General features: G+C 43.0%; 1 protein-coding gene across 3 annotated transcripts in view; it reads left to right on the top strand.

Annotated features, from left to right (window-relative positions):
- The first annotated feature begins 471 nt into the window (after window positions 1–471).
- Window positions 472–13,818, top strand: part of LOC123036303 (desmoplakin) — a 59,650-nt gene continuing 46,303 nt past the window's right edge. For 2 of the 3 annotated variants that reach the window (XM_044455451.1, XM_044455450.1), the window contains exon 1: window positions 472–1,174. In XM_044455451.1, the coding sequence (XP_044311386.1) occupies window positions 951–1,174 (224 nt within the window). In that variant the 5' untranslated portion in view covers window positions 472–950. The remainder of the gene's footprint in view (window positions 1,175–13,818) is intronic. The other variant, XM_044455449.1, reaches the window with a different exon arrangement.

The raw sequence follows: 13,818 nt of genomic DNA, 5'->3' as shown, positions 1-13,818 counted from the left end.
GCATTGAGATGTGCACCGTCCAGACCTTAAACCACCTTGAATATTTACCCTGCAGTGTAAAATGTGTGCGAAGGGGAGAAGGGCCAGCGTTGGCTCGTGCAAGGGAGTGGAAAAGGGGGTTTTCTTCCATGGCGGCCCAGCCTGTTCGTTGCCAAGGGAGGGCCCAGCAAGACTCGGCAGCCATGCCTCCCGCTCGCTTCCTGTAACACAAGGACCCAGCAGCGCGCCAGGAGGGGCGGCTCCTCGCCTCTGGGTAGGGCTCAGGTAAAGGAGAAGAGCAGCAAGAGGAGGCCTGAAGCCTCGCAGAAACTCTGCCCAGTTTATGAGCTCGCTGGTGGGAGGCGAGACCCGGGGGCGGCAGCTCCACGCCCAGGCTTGCCCGTTCAAAAGGGATTTCAAAAGGTGCGGCCTCGCTTTTACTGGGCCAGCAGGGCGGGACCGGCCGATCTCTTCTCCGCCGCCGCCGCGCCGCCGCCATCAACCCTCACCTTCTGCCGTCTTCTCACCTGGACACACGCGCAGCTGCACAGCGCTAGCGGGACCTTCCTCTTTTCCCCTCTCTTTCCGGAGATTGTTTCCCACTCTCTTCCCAGTTTGGCCCACCCTTCTCCAAAACCCCTTCCCCTCTTTTGCAGGCCCCTTTGGACCGCCTCCGCCTTTCAATCTGCAGATCTGCCCTGCTATTTTCCTGCGGACCTTGTTCCCTTTAGGGGATTGTCCTTGGTGGCCTATTAGCTCGCGCTTTTGCTTCCGTGCCTGTTCCTCGGTGAGGACCTGAGCCTTGCAAAGGCTTGAGGGTGATCTGGAGGGAAAGAGAGCGAAAGAAAGGCAGAGGAAGCAACTTTCCCCTAGCCCCACAAGTCGGTCCCGGGAGAATTGATGCCTTTGTTCTGAACCGAGGCTTCTTTTCCTCTCCGAGACGCGAAGTTTGAACCGACTCAGCCGCCGAGATGAGCATGAACGGGGGGTCCCACCCCAGGCTCAACACCTTGGGCGTGGGGAGGATGATCAGAACCGAGTCCGGCCCGGATATGCGGTATGAAATGAACTCCCATATGATGATGGGCGGTGGCGGCGGCGGCGGCGGCGGCGGAGGAGGAGGGGGCAGCACCCATGTCCACAAAATGTACTATGTCCAAAAAAGCTACGGAGACATCAATTCGGAAGGCTACACGTAAGTTCAACCGAATTTCCCCGTAATTTTATTTGTGTCTGCGTGGGGCCCTTCACGGATCCGCCCAGGTCCAAAATCGATATTGCATTTTTAAGGAGGAACAGGCGCACTCGTTAGGTGGGCATGGACCGGAGAGCGGTTTCTTGCTAGCTCTTGAAATTGCCTCTCCTGGAATATAAATTCTGATCAGGTCAGGAATGTGTGTCTGGGAAGAAGAGAATCCGCTCGTCGCCCCCGCAAATCTCACCTCTTTCGAGAGGGGAGGGAGGGAGGAGGTAGTGCTTTAGGAACGCTAGGAAGTTTCTTTTCCCTGGGACCTCTTTAAAATAAACACAGGAGAAAGTTCCGAGAGGAACGTGTGGGGACTGCACGGTGTAAGCTGGTCGTAGCTGAGTTCAGCTCATGTTGAATTTTGGAGGGAGTGGGCGGGGGCAGCAGAGAGGTGTGAGAGGACCAAGTTGCTAAATTCATGCGCTTATCAGTATGTTTTGTGGCTGGCTTTTCACCAGTGGTCTTAACCTCATTGAACATTCAAGGCTTCATGGCGACAGTATCCTTATCTCTGACATGCTTTTGGCTGCAATCTTCTTGAACTGGAGAGTTCCAGTTAAGCTTCCTTAGATTAAGACCACTTGCAGCTCCTTCATGCCCAAGAAAAGAGCTTTCTTTTGTATCTGTGTGGGAGAGATGTGAGTCAGAGCTTAGCAGTGCCTAGCCTTTTTAAGAGATAAAGTGAGTTGAAATCTGGCCAGTGCTCCAATAAATTCAGTTTATTGTTCCGAGGAAGAAAAATTCCAGGCCAGTTCATACTTTTTCCAGTGCAAAAGGCACTTTTTAGAAGATAATGAGCAACCATTTGCTGCTCCACTATTTATTTTATGAGTACACCTGAGATCAAGGTATGACATCAGTGAATGTGTTGTGAACGTCTTTCATATTCATCTTTGGCTTCCTCTCCGTGTTGACTGCATCCTCTGTAAAACTCCAGGGTTGCCTTCCTATCATTGTATGTGGGAACCACATACATGTTTACACTTCCACCTCACATACACCCTGTGGCTTGCCCGTGCTCATACAGTGTCCTGAATGACAATCTGCATGCATGCCGTTTCCAGTGTAGCAGTGCATCTTGCATAAGCAAAGCCAGTCCTTCCTCAATGGTCCTCTGTCCAGCCCCAGAACCTCTTTTCAGTAATGCTTCAGCTGCAGGACAAGTGAAGGCATTGTGATGATTCTGCAACCTCGTGTTCCCCTTACCACTGGGTACCCAAAGTCTCCCTGTGCAAAATTAGGACTAGGAGCATCACACTTTAAGATGAGAGGGTGCCAACTACTGGAAACCCATTTCCTCCCATTTAGAAAGTAACAGTTTTTTAAACATGTTTTATATTTCAAGCACAGAGAAGTTTCTGTCCCCACCCTTATTTTTGTTTGCAAAAACCAACTGCTTTGCCTGCCAGTTCAGTAGATCTCATTTTAGTAGGGGTGTGGGAATATTGGATTGCATCCTGTGTTAGTCCTACTTAGAGTAGGCCAATTTAAATGAACAAGATTTAGCTACGTAAGAAAAGATATGTTGGATCAAACCAAGAGTTCATTTAGACCAGCAGTCTGTTCATGCAATTGTCAAACAAGTGTGAAGAACATGAGTGCAACAACACCCTCTTACCCATGTTCCCCAGCAACTGCTGTACTGCCTCTGATACTGGAGGTAGCCTATAGCCTTCAGGACCAGTAACCATTGATAACATTCTTGAATACAACCAGTCGGCCTTCAATTCATCTTGCGGAAGTGAATTCCATAGTTTAACTATGTGCTGGGTGAAGAAGTAATTCTTTTTATCTCTTCTGAATTTCCTGCCTATCAGGTTTGTGTGATGACCCGGTGCTCTAGTATTTTGAGAGAGGAAGCAAAATGTTTCTCTTTCCACTTTCCCCACAGAATGCGTAACTTTTGTACCCCTCTCTCTTGTCTCTTTGTTTGCTTTTTTCTGTGTGAAACAATCCTTGATATTGTAAGGTTTCTTTTATAGGGGAGTAGCTCAGAAAGAAAATATCTTTCCTTTTGGCAAGCTCCTGAAGCTATTTCAGCCATGGCACCTTCTTGTTTCTGGCCATAGTGAAATGTGGTAGAAGTTGGGTCATTTTAGGAATGTAGATAAGCTGTTGTAGGAAATGGAACACATGTTTCTCTGTTTGTGTAAGCCATAAAAATGCAAGTTCACAGTGCACCTTGCAAACTTTTCAAACTTCACTTTACTTTTCAAACTTCAGCTCCGCTTTGTGTGTGGGCGGGCATTCACAGGCAACTGCTAGAATAGCAGGGATTGTTTTTTGGCCTCCCTCTGTGTCCTATGTTTGGAAAACCATTCTTCTCTCATCCCCTCCCTGCCTATCCATATCAGAGCCTTGGAAACTTAATTTCTTAGGGTCATTCCATGATCCCTTTAGCCCTGAGGGGCAGTGTGTGAGCAATTTAGCAGGAAAGTGTCACATAGATTCATTGTTAAAGGACAATGCATTAAGACTAAACATAGTTGCAATTTTTAAATTAATTAGATGTTTTCTCTTATGTATTATTTTGAGACTCTTAAGGCTTTATAGAAGCCTTAAACACCAAAGCAAATAGAACCAGTAGAGGTCAATCTAGCAGAATTTTTATCTTGACTGCATACCCTAGGATCCACTGTCTTACAGGCTTTAAGACAAAACACTCAGCATAGGTGAGCCTATCCTGATTTGTTCTAAACTGCTGTTAATTCCCACTTTACCAGCTGGAAACTGAGTTTGACTTGGACATTGCCTTTATGTATCAATTGAGTGAGGCTAAATTAGGATAGCTTACCCCATCTTCTCAGTCAGCCTACTGCAGCCTGATATTCCCAGAAGTGTGGAAGTGTAATTCTCATCCTTCCCAGCTATCAGTGGGCACCAGGTTGGCAGTGGCATTTCTGTGTCTTTGAGAGGCTTTACATAAACATGCCCATCACTTCCCGGTGAGTGGGGGAGCTGCAATAATTGCCCATGTGAATGAGCCATCCAGGATCAAACACCACCAGCAGAACTTGCACATCACAAACACAGGTTTTTTGGAATTAGTTCACATGCTCAGTCTGTTCACACATCTGCACCAGCTTTGGCAGTGCAGTTCTAAGCGCAAGAGAGTAAGCCAGTAATGGGCAGACCTGGGGTTGACAGGATCTGTTCCAGCATTCCCACAAAGTTCATGCCTCGGGATCTGTTGGACTGTAACTCCCCTCATTCTCCAGATAGTACGGCCAATGAACAGAAATTCCAGAGGGTGTCAAGCTGAGGAAGGCTAATCAACATTTTTTCTTGAACACAGTTCAAGCAACCAGAGCCTGATGCAAAAGACATACCCTTAGCCCTGCAACGCACACAAATCACTCTGAATTTCCTAGGCTGCTTTCTTTTCAATAGACTGATTGAAGCTAGAGGTGGGTTGAGGACTCATTTTGTTGCTGCTGTTTTAAACAAATGAATCAGAAAACCTATTGCAAATGCCCAGCCTTAGCGTCAACCCTGTTGAGCTTAGCAAACATGGCTGGAATTGCATTCTTTGTCTGATGCACTGCCCGCTGAACGAAACTAACACAGCAACAGGTATCTAGAGCAAGATTGTGTCCAGCGATACAGTCTGCGATCATGGACATGTGGCCCCATTGTTGTAAGACAAGCAGAAATTCAGTCAGGTTAAGCTTTTTCCCAGTTTGCAGATGCAGTGATGAGAGAAGTTTGTTGACTTGTGGAATTTGTCTTTAGTGAAACTGTAAAAAGCACAGAAACCGTGCAGCAATTAAAAATGTAATGGCTGAAATGCAGCAATGACAGTCTTGCAGTTTGTATGTTGCTCTGAAAAACTGAAGGTTATAGTATTACTTGGGTGTGTATTTCTTTTACATCTGTTTTTTGTGCAGATGTGGTTTAAAATGGGTTCCATACAATCCACTGATAAAAGGACTGGAATATCTACTTTGAAGCTGAGAATAAAATGCTAGCCACATAGATCTTCTAACTGTATATGTTCAGGAGTTTTTTTTTTTTTTAATGCCTCATTTTGTGGTGGAGATTAAACTCAGACCTGGTTCCAGTATCTTGCAGAACTTGATCCAAAGCAGTTGAGTGACTTGTCAAAATAATTTGGTGCCTAAGAATTAATAAAACTAACGTCATCACTGTGTATATTATTGCAAGTGAGGCTTGCCTGTTCATTTATTGATCAGTGATTTGCAAGTTAATACTGTACAAAGCATGCAAGTTTTATACTGAATGTTTTCCCATATTCACCAGATTAATTTATTTTAGGCCAAATTGGTTGCAGATTATCCAGCAGGTTTACACTGATTTGGTAGGCAAAAGTTATCAGTTTTTAATGACTACCATGTTTTCTGAAGCAAAGTAGAACTTAGATTAGATAAATATTTTGCTTCAGTTTCTAGTGATTTAACCTGCAATCCCATACACAGTCAACATAGGCATAAATCCGGATGTATTAAGTTGGGCTTCCTTTGAGTAGACATTGTAGGGATTGCGCTGTTAATGAGTGTCTTTAATTCATCGCATGAGCTCACTGAGTAAATATTAGATGAGTAGAACTGGGAGACAAGGAAGTGGATTAAATTATGGGAAGCAGTAAAAAAAAAAAAACCAGTTAAAATCCCTCCAGTCCTTACAATAACTGGTGGTGTTGCATCTTTTCTTCAGGGAGACACTTGTTGACAGAAACATAGTTACATATTTATTTTTGAAAGAATTATATGCCTGCTTTCTTTATTGCTTGATGGTACTTTTTATCTGCAATAATATTAGAAATGAGTCATTCTTCAAGACCAGACATTTAATCTACTGCATCTAAATCGAAATATAAGCAAGACCTGTTGGTATATATGTTTTCAAATGCAAAAGACACAGCACTTTCATCTTAGTTTCGGCATAGTCACCTTTGGGGTTGGGTCACTGAGTCTTACTCTGTCATCCTTTGTTCATTTCATTAACTGGTACATTGCTCAGATAGCATGCTAACCTCTCCCCACCCGAAGGGCTGAGCAAACTGGCTCCATCATGTTCCCAGCTTCTGCAATCCTGGGAACTGAGGAAGAGGCAGGGTTCGATGGCACATCAGTTGACAGGGAATTCTCCAACTGCTTTCAATTGCCTGCTGGTTTCTGCCACAACAGGTTTAGCCCTTATAAACCATTAATGCAGTTTGCTCCTTTTAGAATTCTTTATACTCAGGAACACAACAGTTTTCAACCACTGCCAACAGGTTAAGAGAAAATTAAAAGTCCTTGCATTAAATTTATGTTCTGCTGTCGGTGATTTTAATTCCTGCAACGCTGGAGTTCTTGCCACCTATGGACACAGACAAGGAGTTATGTGACCAAAAAGAAGAAGAAATACGATCAGCGTTATGCACCTGTGCCATGTTACTTGGACACGTGTGTGCAAGACTTGTACATTTATTTCTTAAGTCACTGTGACAAACGATCTACAAACACACTGCTTGAATGGGCTAAGAGTTAGGAAATAGTTGGTGCTTGAGACATGGGTGAAGATGATTAACACCATCATGTTTTGCTAAAAATAGTCACATTAATTATTTGCTACATTTTTATCTTGCCCTTTAAAAAAAAAAGCTCAGAGTGCTCTGTATGGATCTCCTCTCATCCACTTTATCTTCACAACAGTCATGCAAAGTACTTGGGCTAGGGCAGGGGTCTGCAACTTGAATCCCTCTGCACTTGAATCCCTCTGTATGCTCCAGGGCCAGGTGGCACGGGCACCGGCTCTGATCTGCGCTCTGATCTGCCATGGAGGCTGGTTAAGTAAATTGCTACATTCTTCTGCTATTGTGCAGGGAAAGAGTGGAACAAGCTTCCTGCAGGCTCTTATGTTACTCAAACCCTGCTGAAAAGATTCTCTTTGTCCCAATGTATTCTCCTTCATCTGAATTTTAAAAGCTGTGCTTGGGACCTGTCACAATTCACAGCACTTGACTGTTTATCTCCTAATCAGTCACATCAGATCCAAGCCCATTTACTGAGCTTCCCCCACCCCCCACCCCCATAGGCCAGCCATGGATAAATTGAAGAAAAGTTTCTGAAGAAAACCCAGTGTTTAATGGTGCATGGGTAGATTCATTTGCTTTTACTGCTGATAAACTTACGGGGTTTGCTGTTTAATGCATGCAGCCCTTTAGCACTGACTTTGACTCTGCAGAAGGCTGTTCTCCTATTCAAAATATAGGAAACGAGTCCTACTAGTTTATAATGTAAGATTAAAAATAACAGTTTTTAGTGACTGAACAAGAGCTGCAACTAAATCTTAATGAAGATATAGATCTACTTCCTTGGTTTTTTTAGTTCAAAATTTTTTGTTGCATGCAGAAATAAAAATTTGTTTTCTCTGTAGCAGTTCATTGCTTTCATAAATGCAACACACCATTTTTTTTATACATAGCATAAAGGTAAAAAACGATATATGCAGTGTAATCTTCATTTTAGATGTCAAAAGGGTTTTGCTGCTCCCAGTGATTTCTTTTCTGTGGGAAACAGGTCCAAATGGCTCTTTGAGTGTTAAAGATTTCCAACCCCTGGGCTAGAGGATGGTGACTGACCCAAACATAAGTGGGAATATCAGCCTGGGGTTCCCTAGTTCCAACCTCGGACCACCACACCATACTGAGTCTCTATGGACCATCATGGCAGGATGATCAGAAGGCAAGACAATCATGCTAGGGAAAGTCAAAGGCAGTAGAAGAAAAGAAAGACCAAATATGGGATGGTTTGACTCCATAAAGGAAGCCACTAGTAAGAGCTGAGCAAGACTGTCAAGGACAGGAAATTCTGGAAGACGTTCTTTCATAGGGTCATCTTAAGTTGGAGACGACTTTACAGCACATCACAACAGCTTCTTCAGCCATGTGGGACTGGGGTGGGGGTGGGTTCCCTCTTCAAGGGCCTGGGAAGGGCAGAGGTTTACTGCATTCATAACACTTTGCATTCATTATCTTGTAAATCCTAGTAATGGTATATAAGGACAGTCAAGATTATTATTACCATATTGCTGATGAGCTTCTCAAGGAAAGGGGCTTGCATTTTAACTTCGCGCGTCAGCATCACATGCTCAGTCACAAGATTAACATCATTTTTTACTGTGACAGTTTTCTTTACATTTGGTCTACAATTAATTTCCAAGCACTCAATACCTGCTTTCCATATTAATTACTATACAGAAGCTGTAGAAAACATCTTTACTAAACAACTTGCACAGACATGTTGGAAGAAACATGTTGTACTGTCATGCAAGACCAGAACTGTAGCTTTGTCTTTTTAATGAGGACTTTCCTTTTCCACTGCCTTCGTCTGGTTTTCAGAGCCCTTCCCTGAGTGAAGAAATGTACCACACTCTTCTTTACTAATAAAGGTGTGTTGTCTCTCCATGACAATATCCCAATTGTGGGCAAGGAGTGCCCTGTATATGCCATGACTTAGGAAAGGATCAAAAAGCAGAGAGTGCAACCTGTGTGCCAAATGTACTTTGGACACAGAAGCTAATTATTGCAGGTGGGTGAGTGCATGCAATAAGGGGGATATCCCAGCTGGAATCAGTGAGTGCTGCAGTACAGTGAATAATGAGAAATGAGAAGAGGCTTCAGCCTTTCATTAGAGAAATGGGTGAGGCTTCTTTACCACAAGCTCTGAGGGAGCTCTCAGATTAAGGGTGTTCCAAGAGTCTGGTGCTGATTCAGCATATCTGATACCTGTGCTGGTAGGCTGGAACAAGAAGAGCAAAATCAATGTGGTGGAGCAGGTTGATCAGGGCTGGGGAACATGTGCTTTCCAGATGTGGCCAAATGACTGTTGTTCATGAGCTTGAGCCAGCAGAGTAAGGGATGCTGGGACTTGAAGTCCAGTGCCATCTGGAGGGCCATGCATTTCCTGCTCCTGGGATATCTTGTTAGAAAAACAAGACTGGTCAAATTGTCATTCAGGACCAGTAGATGCTACTATTTTAACCACACTAAAGTGATCAGAAACAGGGTTTGGGTTTGTGTACTTTCTTTTTCCTCCTCACATCTTCCCATTCTTCTCCACTTCTGGCGTTCTGTATTACTTCTTTATGTTACTGGTTCAGTATTATTTCTGTACCACCTAACCAAGTTCCGTTTTCAGCAAGATTTTCAAGCCTACTTTAAACTTCATTTCAAAGCCTAGTTGAGTCAAGAACTATGGTTAATGTTAAACATAGTTAGAGATGGTGCTGAACCTGACTAAGAACAGCAAAGGGAATTGCACAGGAGAGCGTAGGAATGGGCAGAGAGTACACAAGCACATAGCTTGCTCTCAAACTTTTTGCCTTTGTTGAGAGATAATAAGGTGATCTTAGGAAAGATTCTGTCTCTTAGCTTAACCTAATAGACAGCCACTCTTTATATGCTGTCTTGAGGTCTTTTGAGGAGATGAAATGTCTTACAGTGCCTTTATTTCTCCATCTCCTAGTTTAAAATGCAGAATCAGCTGTGGTGGATAGTGCCAGATGAGCTCTGGAAACATTAATATTTGCTTCAAGGTTGTGATTCTCCAAGGCCAGGAGTGGGTACTGCTTTCTGAAGCCTCAGGCACTTGTTTGCACCAGGATAATTCCAACTTAAAAGAAACTCAAGGCCTCATGATTACAGGGACATGTTTGTTTCTGTTGTGGCAACTTGCCCTGCAAGATAATTATATTGTCGTGGCAAAAAGAGTAGAATTCCACTATTGAGATCTCAGTGGAATTTATCTTGCACGTTCTCTCTCTTCACTACCACCCCCTTCTTAATTTCATCTCAATATACATGATTCCTGTTTATCAACATCTATAATTATCTAAATAGCCTCCAGTCCATTCAGTTATAAAATAAATTAGTTAATGCATTTCTGGAATTGTTTGTAAGACCATGAGATAGTTTTCATTTGTGCTGTTTAACCTATTTTAAGTGGAAAGAAAGGAATTTTAAGCAATGACACCATACAGAAAAAAACAAGTACTGCAAAATAGTAACCACTGTTGGTACAGATCTATGCTTAGTTTTTAGTCCTATGTGGTGTATGTTGTGTTTGATAAGCTTAGCCAAAATAGATATCAATGCTAAATATTTGGTGGAGATGTATCCACTCTGGGGACCAGCACAGAACAGTTCTGGTCATCCCATCAAGCTGATTGGTGGGAGGTTTGGGACAGAGGAAGTACTTCTTCTTCTTCTTATAGTTAAACTATAGAATTTGCTGCCACGGAAAGTAGTGATGGTCCCCAGGGGGATTGGACAGATTCACGCAGGAGGAAGAGGCTATCAGTGGCTACTAGGCTTGCGGTCTTTATGCTACCTTCTTTAGCGGAGGCGGCATGCCTGCACACACCAGTAGCTGAGGAGCTTGGGCAGGGTGAGGTCATGCACCCACCCTGTCGGAGCAATTCTTTGGGCAGCTGGTTTGCCGCCACGTGTATGGAGTGCTGGACTAGATGGTCTGATCCAACAGGGCTTTGTTTCATTAAACTCAATGGGACTTAATTCTGACTAGACATCAACAAGTTTACATTCTCTTAGGCTGTAATCCTATATGCTTTCCTGGAGAGATCCCATTGAATTCTGTTGCAGCTGATTCTGAGTACACATGCATTGGATTGCACTGTTAAGAATTTAATGCATAACCATAGGATGGTTCACAGCTGTGTGGTTCTTGGCACACTTTGGCAAGGGAAGCATACCTCTGGATATTTCGAAGGTGTAGCCTAAACATCAGTGTCATGGATAATTTAGACATAGCATCCCACACCCCAGTGCACACCTTAGGGGAATGTAGGAAATTCAGCTGGAGTAGGCATTGGTGGATTGAAATAATTTTAGAAAACATTTTCCCTGCAGCTTCAAGGACTTCGTTGGAAGAAGATGTGAGGATGACGGGGAAACCTTGATAGAGTGAGAATTCCTTTTCTAGGTGACCTGTGGTGTTCCTTTTAGCTCTTTCTGTTGGCTGCAGGAGTTAATATTTTAGACAATGAATGTTTCTTCAGATGCTCTCAGATCCTTGTCTACCTCAGGTTTACACTCTCCTTAAGAAATGGTAATAAGTTGATTAGGCGAGAAAAAATAATTCATGTAATAAATAATACATCACACACACCCAACCATTCTGTTTTGTTTGCCCTACCTTCCTTTCCAAAGAATTATTGGGTTTCCTATTGCTGTAGGGGTTACAGTGTATAATTAAGGTTGCAAGTTCTTGTCACCTGTATAATCTCAGGGTTCTATTTCAGGGATGCATCAGTGATAAAACAGTGTTATCATTTAAACTATAGTTTAAACTATAGTACAGAGTGTTTTCTTTTGTTTGTGTTTTAGTCTTGTGTGCCTTTCAGAGCAATCCCTTGCCTGTTCAAGCAAGTTTGTTGGGAGGTGAACATGGAAAAATCTGTTGTTTTTTTCTTTTTCTCACATGGAGAATTGCATACTGACTTAAATCTAATCAGTAAGATTCATAAAAATTGCTTGTTGTATATGCATACTCGTGTACACATATGTGCACCTAGGAATCTACATGTGTATCCTGAAGAAGCTTTTAAAACTCCTTTTGTATTTTTTAAAAAAACAGAACTAAGGTTTTGATTGCTTGCAGTGCACCGACTTGAGGAATACTGCCTCCAGGACTCTTTCTTGGTTGATGTAGTTTTCTTTCCACCCCACCCATCACAGAGAAGGGTGTGTGTCTGGGCAGGGCTCACATGTGCTGCCACTAAGAATTTATACTCTGAAAAAATAATAATTAGGACCAGCTTGGGATCAGTCTTTGTGCGAAAGTCCCACGGACTTGGAACAGAGAGAAACTGCAGCTGTTCCGAGTGGAGCAGGGATATTGTATCTGTGCAGAACAGGGCCCATTTGTGCCTGCAGGAATGCACACATACGCCAGGGTTGAGTTTATCTGTGCAAGTTAGGTGACATTCTGAGCAGACAGTCCAATATACGTTGATCTGATTGAGATTGTGCCGTTTGGGGGCCGCACACAATTGTGTACAATGCCCAGAGCACATGGTTGAGGCAAGGCCAGGGTTGGAGTCAGTATAGTCAACATAAATGGAGAAAAGCCCTTGCTTGCTCAAATGCTGGTACTGTTCCTTTTGCAATATTCTTTCTGTGTGGCACTCTGGGTTTGCAGAAGGCCTTCTGCAAGAAGGACTTGCAGACAGGGACATGAAAGTCATGCAAGTGACTTTTTGTAAGCAAAAGTGAACATTATGTGATTGTAAGGCTTTGGTGGTAAAGTGCATGAAAGAAGAACTATTTTCACAGTGGAGATAATGTGTGTTCAGTGTGATATAGTAGGGGCTGTTCACTAAACCCACCGAAAGCTATCTTTGCTTGTTCCTGTCAGTTACTTAAGTGCTGGAACAGTATCCATTGACTACCTGTGGTCCTATCTGGAATGCTCTTGTCTTCTCTAGAGAAGACACAGTTTCCTCAACATCCACTGCAACTAATTTATTCATAAGTTCTTTTGTGACTACTTGATTTAGAAATCACAACTGTAAATTTGATCTAGAAATCACAACTGTAGGGCTCTGTTGCATCAGAGTGTATTCTGGATATTGGTTGGGTTTCCATTTATACTAGAGAAATAGATGGCTATGAAATATTTTCCTGTAGACCTCTTTGCCAGTCCACATTTCTACTCTCCCTCTCCAAAGCTTTAATTCAAAGGGAAAGACATGGCCCAGCAGGTTTCTAGATTTGTGCAGACGACAGCAAGCTCTGAAAACTAAGTCACAGAAGTGCCATGTTTTCTTAAGTTCTGCAGTATTCAAGCTAACAGACATCCCATCCAACAATGCAGGGATAAACCTTAGTTGTGGCTCATTGATAAATCATATTGGAATGTTGCCTATGTTTCTTTTCCCTACCACAGATGAACATTTTTTGTAGTTGTCTATCCTGTCTTTGTAATCTGAGCTGGCTGGCCAGTTCTGGGAACTGTTAAGGCCAAATGCTTGCAGAATCTTAGTCAAAGACTGTGTTCAGACATAACACTAAACTGTAATTATTGTTATAAGAAGTAGCCAAAGTGAGCCTCATGCAGCAAACTCCACTCACCTTTCCTGTCTAGTGATCATGAAGAGGAAATAGGGAGCTTTTGCTGCCCTTTTAATGTTCACCATAGTTAGCTTCATATCCAAACCCTAAACTATGGTTTAGCTTAACTATGATTTGTTGAAACAAGCCAGCATCATAATCCACAGTTTGAAGCTGGCTTGTTTCAGTAGAACACAGTAAAGACTAACCACAGTTTGTATGAGTTTGGATAAAACAAGTAGTTGTTAATCAGAAGCAGCAGTAGGAAGTTCTGATTTGCCACTGTGCCAGAGGAGGAGAGGGAGGGAGGGAGTGTATGTGAGCCTGAGTCTCCATTGCAAAATAATAAACCATTGTCCATAGGCATGATTTGGATGTAATGCACGACTGATTCTCACATGATTTTTTTGATGGGCTTTACCCTTCTAATTCTGTGTGGTGCATGACTTTATTTGAACTGACCCTTGTGTGGTTAAAGCTGGAACTTAACAGATGAAAGAAACCCACTGAAAACTAG

This window comes from Varanus komodoensis, unplaced genomic scaffold (genome assembly GCF_004798865.1).
Source record: "Varanus komodoensis strain SLA01 unplaced genomic scaffold, ASM479886v1 scaffold8, whole genome shotgun sequence".
Taxonomy (NCBI): Eukaryota; Metazoa; Chordata; class Lepidosauria; order Squamata; family Varanidae; genus Varanus; species Varanus komodoensis.
The sequence above is the reverse complement of the archived record's forward strand: the minus strand, read 5'-3'. Positions and strand labels throughout refer to the sequence as shown.